The sequence below is a fragment of the Lipotes vexillifer genome, unplaced genomic scaffold (assembly GCF_000442215.2).
Source record: "Lipotes vexillifer unplaced genomic scaffold, Lipotes_vexillifer_v1.1 scaffold964, whole genome shotgun sequence".
Taxonomy (NCBI): Eukaryota; Metazoa; Chordata; class Mammalia; order Artiodactyla; family Lipotidae; genus Lipotes; species Lipotes vexillifer.
The window spans coordinates 489,168-501,785 of NW_006799423.1; the positions used below are offsets into that span (position 1 = coordinate 489,168).

General features: G+C 36.3%; 1 protein-coding gene across 1 annotated transcript in view; it reads right to left on the bottom strand.

The window, feature by feature from the left end:
- ADAMTS20 (ADAM metallopeptidase with thrombospondin type 1 motif 20) overlaps positions 1 to 12,618 on the bottom strand; it is a 144,190-nt gene that overhangs the window by 83,410 nt on the left and 48,162 nt on the right. Inside the window, exons 10-15 of the mRNA XM_007471614.1 lie at positions 12,293 to 12,474; positions 12,059 to 12,195; positions 9,871 to 9,988; positions 7,500 to 7,595; positions 4,590 to 4,756; positions 4,305 to 4,434 (exon numbers count right to left, since the gene is read on the bottom strand). Of these exons, the coding sequence (XP_007471676.1) occupies positions 4,305 to 4,434; positions 4,590 to 4,756; positions 7,500 to 7,595; positions 9,871 to 9,988; positions 12,059 to 12,195; positions 12,293 to 12,474 (830 nt within the window). The remainder of the gene's footprint in view (positions 1 to 4,304; positions 4,435 to 4,589; positions 4,757 to 7,499; positions 7,596 to 9,870; positions 9,989 to 12,058; positions 12,196 to 12,292; positions 12,475 to 12,618) is intronic.

Consider the following 12,618-nt stretch of genomic DNA (forward strand, 5'->3'; position numbering starts at 1 on the left):
CCTTTCCCAGATGGGGCTGATCTTTCAGCCTGGAATCATGAATGAAAAAGGCAGCACGGACAGACTTTAGTTAATAATAATGGATCAACTGTAATAAATGTGCAACACAAACGCAAGATGATAATAATAGGGGAACTGGGGAGGGAAGGTATGGAAGAAGGGGGAATATGAAAATTGCCTGTACTTTCTGTTAACTTTTCTATAAACCTAAAACCTTTTTTTTTTTTTTTTTTTGCGATATGCGGGCCTGTCACTGTTGTGGCCTCTCCCGTTGTGGAGCACAGGCTCCGGACGTGCAGGCTCAGCGGCCATGGCTCACGGGCCCAGCCGCTCCGCGGCATGTGGGATCTTCCCGGATCGGGGCACGAACCTGTGTCCCCTGCATCGGCAGGTGGACTCTCAACCACTGCGCCACCAGGGAAGCCCTAAACCTAAAACTTCTTTAAAAAAATAAAGTCTATTAATTTTTTTGAAAAATGACATTGATGCAGATACCAAGCTGGAGAAGAGTCAGAGCCAATTAGCAGCCAACACACAGTATGAGCGAGAAATAAACCTTTGTTGTTCTAAGTCATTGAGATTTGGTGGTTGTTTGTATGGGGGCATAACCACAGCAAAAGCAAACTAAGAGAAGCCACAGGGGCCAGAGTAGACTGAACTTTGCACTTTCTGCAATGAGGACACAGGAATAAGTTTAAGCCATCAGTGCCATGATCAAATTTCTGTTTTATCCAAGTTCAACTGTATACTTTCAGTCAGTTAAACATGAACATGCATGTTTATCTCTGCTCCTTCCTAAATACCATCTGAGGTAACTATAAAGAATTTTGAAAAGGCAAAAACCTGAAGGAACAAAAAGAATAAAGAAGGAAACACAGTAGGCAAGAAAAGGAAATTCTGAATATGAAAAGAAGATGGAAATAACTATTTTAATAGAGCCAAGGAAGCTGAAATCTAAGGCCATGGAGGAAGCAAGTAAGAAACAAACCATTCATGCCACAGAATCCAAGCAAAGTCCAGGAATCAAAAACACCAGATTCCTCTAAAGAGGTGAATGTGTGAGGGGTAGGCCTGAAAAAATGGAGAAGTGACTGAATACTATTTATGAAGATCGGTCAGACTCCTACCTTCTCGTTGGGAGCAGCACTGTCCAATAAAAACATGACGTGAACCACATGTAATTTTACATTGTCTTGTAGTGACATTAAGAAGTAAAAAGATAGAAGTATCCAAAATATCCAAATATCCAAATAGGATCATTTCCACCTGATAGCAATATAAACATTATTGATGATGTATTTTACATTCTTTTTTCATACTAAGACTATAGAATTCATTGTGCATTTCACACTTACACCACATTTCAATGGGCTAGCCACATGTGGCTAGTGGCTACCATATTGGACAGCAAAGCTCTAGAGAAGGTGAACTTGAGGGCACAGACACAGCAGCTGAGGGAAGTTAGGGAGTTGTACTAAAAAGGGAAGTTGTACTAAAAATAGGTGTATTCAGTAAAAGTCCCATACTGAATGATGAGACCCAGGCCCACTGGGCTCTCCCTCCATTTCCCTCTGGCTCCAAGCCAATTTTTATGGTTTCTCCCATCCCCTAACTGACCATCAGAAGATGGGAGAATTCCTCTCTTGGAAAACTCTTCAGCCCAAGAAAAAAGGTCAAATGACAATGACATTTGGGGCTTCTCCCCCAGTGACACAAGAAAGGGCTACTTGGAGATCCAATTACTCTATAATGAGGGTTGACTTATCTAACCCACACAGGACTTTCAGTTAGCACTTTAGTCTTAAATATGAACAAACAGCAAAGGATCAGCAGACACTTTAGGAAAGTCACTCACACAAAAGAGACCAAAAGAAGCAGAAGCAAAATAGAACTAAGATGAAATAGATATGTCAGGGGGCAGAAGAAACTTACAAGACTAAGATCAATACTCTCAAGGACATGGGTATTGCATCCATGAAACAAAAGCAAGCTGTTGAGAAGAAACATTAAGAAAACAATGTACATTTGGAGAGGAGATTAGGAGATAAGAGATCAGACCAGGAGGCTGGATATCCAGACAATACAAATTTTACAAAGATAGAAGAGAAAATTTAACATGAAGAAATTATCAAAGAAATCATGCACAAAACTTCTCAAGTCAAAGAATCTATGTTTCCTGATTGGAATGCATCCTAATTACCTAGGAAAATAGACGAATAAAAAAGCCGCACCGACGCACATTGTCTTGATATTCCACACCACCAGAATTAAGGTGGGGAGAAACAAAACTTCCACACCAGGAATTGTCATATCCAAGCACGGGAAATCAGAAAATGAGCCAGAAAACAAGATTTTCAACATTCTAAAGGAAAACAGTCTAGTTTAGAATTTTATATGAGCCAAGCTATCAATCCAATGCGCAAATAGAATAATGCTATTTTCAGAGAGAAAAAAAATTTCAAAAACCTGCCTCTCTTTCTCAGGAAAGTACTGACAGATATGTTCCCCGCAATGGAGGAAATAAAAAAGAGGAATTCATAGGATTTAGAACACAGAGAATCAAATACATAAAAAAGGGAAAGTGCATGATGACAGCCGTGTAACAGGCCTGAAAAGCAACACGGCCAAGTTAGAGCAGGAGAGAAGAGGGCCGCAGGAGCAACAGATGAGGTAAAATAAAGGAAAATTGAAACTGATACATTGAATAATGTGCTTCAAAATATTAAGACAAAATTTATAGCACTCACAAAAAGTTGGGGGACTGATCATTTTCAGTACACAGGAAACAAGTAAACAAAACTGAAGAAACTTCACTTTAAAGAAACCCAAAAGTTACATACACACATCAAAGGAACTATAATCATAGTATACGTTGTGGCAATTGATTTAATAGCTCCTTTCCTCCTGCACACAAGAGAGCTCTCCTGGTTCAGACTTCCAAACTATCTCAAAATGCCTCGCCCCACCTTTCATTTGGATCTTGTTATTTTTTATTTGTTGTGTTCCCCACATTTTAGAATGTTCTTTCACTCAACTGTTACTTAGATTTCTTCTAGCTCCCCATATCCACTGCCATAGACCAGCTTACCCAGTTATGCTGGAATGCTTGTCCCAGCTCCCCAAACCGAAATTCTCTTCTATAAAGCATAACCAGCGTCTTTCGTCAAAATGAATTCCTCCATCTTCTGTGTTACCAAAGCTTTGTTCCTACTTACAGCGTTGTCCCAGTCAGCCTGGCATCATCTACTTCGGTCTCCCTCCCCGGAGACACTGCTCAAACAGGAATGGTGGAGTCTGCCTTTTTCTGAACGGGATACCACAATTTCTTTGGCACCTTGAGGTCAGTTTCTTAAAATGTCCCACGTGTTTCCATCATCTGTGCTCACTGCCTCTGGCCACCTACCTTCTTTCAGCTCTTTTCCATACTGTTCTGATCTGCCTCTCTTCTGACTCACTGCTCCCCTAATTGCCAAAACTTGTCTCTAGTCCCCATCGGAACTACCTTTCCATTCTACACAAACTTCCCTACATCTTCCCATTTCACCTCCTCAAACTGCCCCCTCCATCTTTCCTGGGGTCTTCTCCGTGCATACCTGTAGCATTGCATTTACCATTTAAAACTAAGATGACCTACGCATGCCTCTGTTTCATACATATGACTTTAAAGCTTTAATGCAAATCCAGGGTCCCAATAATCCAAAACAAAGTAGCCTCTCAATAAACATTTACTGATTTGCACAAATGTAGCATCACACAACTAGGTATTCGTAATTACAGATTGCCCAAAGACACCAGTCTCTTCATTTGCTTTCTCTACTACAAATTTCGCTGTTTTTCTATCTCCCTCTGTATTCCTTTCAGTTACCCATCCATCAGTACAAACACATTTCCTTGTGGTCAGGGAAGGGAAATAAAAGAATGAGAGGATGTTGACACCCCAACACTAAAAGAGGGAGATGGGTGGCTGGGAAAGTGTGTTGAGGGGAAAGGACAAGGGTATTTCACTGGGAAACAGAGTCCCAGTTAGAGAACCCTTCTGTGACGGCAAGAAAGAGAACAAGGACGTGATAAGGAAGAAGCAGTGATGGAGAACGTTGAAAAGGGTAGAGATAAGGGAGGCTGTTTAGTATAAGAACCAAAGAATAAGTGGGGAGAAAAGCAGGAAGAGAAAAAAGACAGAAAACCTCTGTATGTCTGTGTGATGTACATGCGTGGATTCCACAGGCAGCCAGACTCAAGAGCACCCCAGATTATACCAGCATGCAGAGCTGAACTTTGGTCTCTTTCATTTAATACCAGTGTACCTTGACACATTTTTGTACAGTCTTGCCATGGTCCATATGGGTCCCATGTGAACAGATCACTCTTCTCTTCCATGGGGATATTGAAGGAATAACGTACATCAGGGTTGTACAGATTACCCACACATAAAACCTCAATAAAAATACAAAGGAGCACACCATTAATTCATAAAAGATATACTCTTAAAAGACATAATTTTCATGTTTAATAATAAATGCAAAGCACTTAAGCATCATACTTTACTAACATGATTAAAACTGTCTTATTAACAACTACTGAGAATTTACCTGCAAAAGAAGTTCTTCTTCCAGCCGATCAGTACTATTAATTCTTTCAATCGAGTTGTTTGAACCACTGTATTCAAAAATAGCTCCTTGTACGTTGATTTCCTTTTTGGACATACTTACAACAAAATTCCCATTCAAAAGAAAATTCCCTTGAGTGTCCGATAATGCTGTAAAAGAATAGTACTCATGAAATAGCAAAACCAGTCAATGGTACAGAAGCATTTTTAACTTTTACAATTCACATCCTTTTTTTGAACTTAGAGAATATAAACATAAATTAATATGGAGGAAATAAACTTTATTTTACTGTAAAGTGGTATCTGAGCCATATGCAGGGAAACTTCAGCACATCAGCCAAAGACATGAAAATAAATTCACCCCATAATTTTTCCTTCTGAGAAGGTCATGTTCCACAAGGTGTGAAGCTCTGGGAGAGACACACAAGAAGTGGGAAACAGAAAGAAGTCATGCACGGGCCTGCAGACAGATCAGCTAAATCAATCCTGGTCATCCATGGTGAGGAAAGAAAGGGCAGCCAGACCGCTGCGGCATTCCGTTAATGCTTATCTTGGAAAAAAATGTACAAAGCTTCAACACTCTAGCATCAATGTTCTAAAAGGCCATATGCCTCTCCACTCCTCTCTCTGTAAACATCTGGATCTTCTTCATGGCAAGGCAATCATCACTGCTCACGCATACGTGAGTAACGGCTGCTTTTCAGAATCCTCCTACCTCCCTCTCTGTTCTTACCCCTTCTTATTCTCTCTTTTTCCCCAATGACAGGTATTAATATCAGCCTATCAAATATGTATCCGTATGTCTATCTATACACTAATATTTACATATGTATATAATAGAGTATGTAACAATATGTATTCACAATTTGTTACTTTTTAAATGCAAAAAGTACATGGTGTCCACAGTGATGTGGTAGCAAAAAGACCACAGAATTTGTTATTAGAACAACTGGTTTAAATTCAAGTTGTTCCAATTAATTACTATGTGATCTTGGATAAACTACTTGCTTCCTAATTGCATAACAGGAAAAATAAAAATTCTTACCTCACAGGCTTTTAATCGGAATCAAATTTGGAAAGTGTTTGTAAAAGTGTATAAACTGTAAAAAAGCACTGTGCTTTTTTTTTTAACTTTCAAGAGGATATATGATATTTTAAATTTTGCACTAATAAAAACTCCATATTAATAAAATACATTTTTGCTGCTTTACTTCTCAGTGGAATAACTGTTTTGGAAAACATTTGTTTGGTCTTCCAGCGAACCCCACCCAAAGCATACAAATTACCTGTGATTAAACTTACTAAATACTACACACCTCAAAGCAACCATGAAGGGATTACTGCCAAAGACATTTGGTGTTCCTGTGTCTGTATGGACTATTGTGATTGTCTTTATACATTACATTGAATTCAATGAAGAACAAATAAAGTTCCACATTTATCCTATAAAATGAAAATCTGGACATTATCAGAATTGGATAGGCCTATTTAAGGGACTACCAGTTACATTAAAACTAAGGGAAATAAACAAAACTTTACTGAGAAAAATTGTACACATTTCATTATTTTTAGTTACCAAAGCAAATTTCATAAATATAAATATTTTACAAGTCCTTTCTAATGACTTCACATGTTTATTTTGCTCACTCCAATTTAGATTTTGATATTTCCATTAGTAGTTCTTTTACAAAGTATAGTGATACTTTATTGGTGAACATTTCCAATTTTTAAACTTGGGCAGAACCAAAAATCTATATTTGGATCCTAAGAGCGACATATTAAATTGTCTACAATACGGTAGCATATATCTATGTATATGCAAAAGAAAAAGAATTGCAACTAAATGTAAAACGTTAAAACATTTACATTTGATTTTCTTTGGGAAATTTTTTGCTTTTTTTATAGAGGTGAAATTGACATAACATAGAATTAACCATTTTAAACTGAAGAACTTGATAGCACTTAGTACATTCACAATGTTGTATAACCACCGCCTCTACTTAGTTCTAAACCTTTTTCATCATCCCAAAAGGAAAACCTGCATGCATTCAGCAGTCGTTCTCTTTACAATTGACTCTATAATGCCAAATATAATTCTTGAGATAAGTTGTTCATTATATATTCAGATTTCAAGTTAGAAGAGTTGATTACTTGGGCCAATATTTCACATTTCATTAATGTGAAGCAGGTACTTTCTCATTATTAGCTTTGCATCACCAGTTCGGTGAATTATGAATTAGTCAATATTAAGGTATTTATCATATACAAAGAAAAGGTTTGTAAAGCATTCTTTTCATCTCTGGGCCTAAGTGAAATTCTTTAAGCCTAAAAGCTAATTTCCAAAAATAAACAACAACTGAAATTTATACTCTAGAATTAGCTAAAGGACAATACACTATAACTATACTCATTAACATCTAAAAATATGAAACCAAAGTTCTTTCTGCCTTTCTGTAACATAAGAGCTTTGTAAAAGTTGTATTTAAAGATTTTTGCTACATGGTAAAGACATTTAAGAAAATTCTTTAAAACATTTAACCCCAAAGAGGTCTATAATTAACTTTAGATAAAGATAGAAGGATAGAGGATTTTATTCTAAATACACACACAACTTTAACTCAATATAACGTCTGATTTTCTAAAACACCCTCATGGGAAAAAAAGTTTAATTTACTTTCCAGAATTTAGTTAAGGATTTTTAAGATAGGATATGGCGTGTAGCTCAAAAAGAAATCACGCATAGGGAGTCAGATGACTTAAGCTCAGTGTGAACTGAAATTGCATGTTTGTTCAAGGGTCTCTTCTTGCCTTCCAAGAATTTACAGCACCCACAGACCTCTGTGAAATTGCACACGAACCACATACTGGCTGCTGTTTAACTAAAAATGTTTACCCAGGTAATTGTCATCTTCTGGTTTTCCAGAATAGCTGTGCTGAAGAATATCAATGTTTGTTGCTCCTGGGGGAATCTTTACAACGACATTATAACCTGCAATAGAAGTTTACACATGTTAACTTTCACAAAAAGCAGAACGGCCAGGAGGCTAATACTGCTGAAAGAAAAATCTGAATAGCATAGCAGACTTAATTTCATTTTATCTTTGAAAGATGATATTGTGCTTATTCTTTTTGAATCAGTGCCTTATATAAATTACTAAGGATTAAGAAAAAGTGGTTGTTGTCTAGAAATACACAGTCTGGGATTCTTAAAGTACATTTCTTAATTTCTCTTACTTCTAAAATTCTGAATATAGAATAAGAATGAAACTAGTATTTTAGCTCCTGAACTATTTAGTACACATATTCATTTTAAAATTTGACCAGTACTTTTACATCTTATACTTCCTAATGGGGAAAAAAAATTCTAAATGCTATTCACAAGTCCAGGAGATATAAAAATAGTTGGTCATTGCTATATGTGTACACAGACTCAGTGAACAGCAAAATAATGAAAGTTAAAGAGAAACATTTTTCTTAAGCTTTTCGGTTCTAGTATAAGCAAGAATCCCTATAGACCCCCCAAATTTTACATTACTTTGTAAAGTCTACTAACAAATTGTCAAGAGAAAAGTAAAAAGTTTACTCAAGAGAAATGAAAATATTTCTGTTTTATGAGACCAAATTCAACAACACTGGCACTTCTCAAAAGATGAGGAAACACTATATCAAGTATACATTAAACAAGAAGCAACGTTTCTCCTGCACTAAAAACCACTCATGTCACAGTTTTCCAAATACTCTCAGGTTTTAAGTCAACAATTAATTTTGCTCTAGTGATATTATTCTAAGTTTTTCCTTTCCCTTTTTAGGATTTTCCTCTTTTATTTAATACATAAACAAAAGGAGTTAAAATTTTTCATATGTACTTGATAAATATAGAACGAACTTAAGAAAAGGAAGTTTTCAAAGAGCTTACGGTTGAAACGTTGATATGAGATTACCTTGCGTGTTTTTAGAGCAGCCTTATTTATTTATATCTCTTTAAGATATCACATTTAAACATAAAGTGATAAATGACCTGATGATTCTGTATACACTATATGAATATTGGGTGTAGGTTATAAGCCTACAAAAATAATTTTGACTCATGATTTTTTCACTATAAAATATCCCTACCAGCTCCACTATTTATGTCTTTGCTATTTTTTCAAGAAAGCGCTCCTAGGCATTGCAAATGTGACAAAATGAAGGCTACCACCAGGGGGCAGTAATGGGACAAACGCTATTCAGACCCTGCACATGAGTTTAAGATCTTTTTCCGTTTGCAAACTGATTAAGTCATAGTACAATTTTGTCAAGGTCAAATATATGATCATAATTTGGTGCATGTGGTTTTACACAGAAAAAAAAAAGTTTTTCAGTGAATACAGACCAGACTTTGATAAATGTGTGCCACTGGTTACAAAAGGGGATCAAATATTTACGGCTCCCGTGAAATAATGAATCATAATAACTAGAAAAATAATGCCAAATTATCTAGTAACTCAGATTCATAAGCACGACCAGAGTATGAAAGGTGCAATGCTTTTCATATAGATAAAAATATAAATTGTGTTCTAAATTATACTGCTTTAACTGAATTCTTACTAACTTAACTATGTTCAAAAATATGTGAATATAATTTAAAGCTGAACAATAAAGCTGTAATAAAAATACATTTTTATTTTTCAAGGAAAGTTTAAAAAGGCTGCTTTTTATTACCATAAAAAGAAAAAATGTTTTCTCAGAAAATTTAATGGAAAATGTCTGACATATTGTATTTTCATAATAATTTTGAAGAAAAATGAAACCGTGGCCAAACATCAATTATATCTGTAATCCAGATACTTCCCGAAAAATCAAATGTAACACTAATTCCAGATTAGCACTGAAGTTAACGGTTTCATCCTTCACCTTCAATCAGTTTCAATATATCATCAATATGAAACACAGTAGATAGGTCAGGTCACGCACGAAAAAATGTGGTTCAAATGATTAAAAATAATTGAAAGCGAATTTCCTGGAAAAAGTATAAATAAATACAATACAAATTATAGGAAGAGCAGTAAAAACATTTCTTTAACTGGGGGATTATTCACACACCATTGTCAAGCTGCACCACATTTACTCTAATAAATGCACCTAACAAATTTTTTAAGGAACAGATTTGTCTTAAAGCAGGTAAATTCATTAGTTCAATGATACATCTGGTATAAGATTTAATTAATCATTATGAACTAAGGTACAGAATAGAAACAATAACAAGCCATTACTGCACAGCTCACCATAATGGGCACTGTTGAAGGCGCCTGCCATTGTCCTGCATGAGGAGTTATCTCCACCACACACTCCACATCTGTCTCTCCTGGCCTTGGAGTTTAATACGTGATCACAGCCAGCTTGCTTCAAAATACAATAATTACAATGAACGTCATAAAAAGGACTAATGAAAAGCATGGTGCTTTATAAACAAAGTTCTTTTCAAAAATATTCTTTCAATTAATAGGAGATTCAATACAACAGGGTTTTTTCAGAATACTGATCTTGTTTGTACACCAGTATTTTCACACATCTGTTCACATGGTTGAAAAAGCAGTGTTTTTTAAAGGGTCATCCACATACCTCCTGCATCAAAATCACATGGCGTGGGATTTAAGAAGACAGATTCCCAGATTTTCTGAATTAAAATCTGTGGAGGTAAAAACCTAGGAATCCAGATTGTAACAAACACTGACAGTGATTCCCACATCCGTCATTTGAAAATCACTCTTTAAATACACGTAATTCAAAAAGGACAAAAAGTAACACATTACAATAACTCCAAAAAGATGTCTTTCATGTTTCACTTTTTTCACTCATGACCTTAGAACTCTGGGAATTAAATGAGCACGTTTGAAAGAAACAATTTACTTCTTTAAAATTAATACCTAGCATAATAAACAGTGATTATGAAAAAGAATGAATAAATAAATAAAGGTGAAAGTATACATGGTTTGTTCTAGGGCTTTGAAAGAACAAGTGCAGCTCTTATCCACATAGATGGTGTCCTCTGCATACATTGCAGTAACGTTTAGTTCTTTGGAATATTCCTTTAAATTTAGTGATCAGGAAAGTAAGAAAAATTCATAAGTCTCATGACTTTTTATTCACAAGGCAAATATTTCCAAATTGAAAATTTCATCCAGATATTTTCTGAAAGTAACATGCATCTTTATGTTCAGATACCTGTCATATTTTTTCATGGTATCTGACTTTCTGCTGTTAATTTAAATAAAACAAGTTTTTAAGGCCACCAAGTACCCTTTTGCTAGTATTTAATCTATTCCCAAAGTGTAATTTAAGTTTCTCTGAACATCTCTTTAGCCCTTTGGGTGCAAGACCTTTCTCACCTAGGTAACTAGTAATAGATGTTTGGTTATAGGGAGAAGAAATTGGTCCTATTAAGTTCCACTTAATGAAAGGAATGAGTTCACAAGATGACATTTGTATTCTTTAGACAGCATTCACTATCCTAGTTCTCATACTCACCATCCATTTTTAAGATCACCATCTGCAATTTGCATGCTTTGATTCAGGGGCTCATCTGCTCTCACCTAGAATCCTGCTAAATGGCCTACCTAACTCTAATTTCCTGACAACCCAGTACATTCTGAAGATTCTGACATGCAAATCGAATCACATCTCTTGCTTAACTCTAAATCCTTCTATTTCCAAGGACTTCAGGAAAAAATTTCATATAACAACCATCAGCTGGTAGCTACCTCCAACCCTGGCCCCTTACTTCTTCACCTTTCTAAACCTACTTACCCTGATAAATTAGCTCCAGACTCACACCCTCCAAGAGCATTCCCCAAATCCTTTACCCTCTGCCCCACAGAACAAGACACTCCTCCTACATCGTCCCCATGCCACCTTGCAGAAGAGCCCATAGCACTGCATTCTAATTGTGTGTGTGCCTATCTCCCCCACAAATCTGTGTCCACATTGGCGGTAGGTGCTCTGTTCCATTCTTTCATCTTGGTGACTAGAGCGGTATGTGACATCTAGCAGGTATTCGGTAAAAGTTTGCTGAATGTATGTAAGAAGTAAGAGAATGGAGAGAGGGAGGGATGATATCACTGCTTCCAACACTGAGGGGAAGAATGTAGACACAGAAGGGTCACATTCAAAGTAGCAAAAGGACTTTACAACCCTTGGGTCCTAATATGTTCTATCTTTTTAGGAAGCTGACCTCATCTTTCATCTTGATTTTAAGTGCCATAGGCAAAACAAAATCAGCAAACTCATCCTACTGCTTCATGAGTCACTCCTAGTGACGGAGAATGGCCTAGTAATAGGCAGCCCGGTAGCAACCAAGAATGCTGCACTGAATTCGCAAGAACGTATCTGAAGTCATAGAAGCAATATTTGGTTAGAGCTGTAGAAAGAAAATAGTACTCTGAAAGTCATTTTAAATGTAGTAAGTTTACTTACCCGACACAGACCTTGAACACAGATGTCATGTGTTTCAGTTCCACAAGGAGTACCATCGGCAACCCTGTCCTTCAACTGGTAGAAGTTAGTGGTTCCAGCCACCCGACAATACAGTTTACAACGATCTTTCATGGCAACTGTAAGAAAAAGTCAAATTCTGGGTGTACGATAACACAGCTATGTGTTCCTATGTCTCAAAAATTTTTACATTAAAAAAAAATTCTAATTACTTACTCCCACTATACTTTGGAAGCCACCTCACATTAGGGGACAGACCATGGATGTTGAAATGTTTACCATCAAAATCAGAGCACTGCTTCTCACGAAAGTCCTGCTTGCCTTTTGGACATGAATCAGTGTTACATGATCGAAATTTCATCCTGCGGCCCACACAGTACTTTCCTCCGTTTCTTGGCCTAGTCAAATTCATTACATTGTAAAGCACATCAGTACAAGATTATTTCTGCCATTTACTTCTAAAACCCTTCCATTCCTTTCCAGGATCTGGAAAACTACTGATGTCCCACTCACACTTTTGGTTTTTTTTTTTTTTTTTTTTT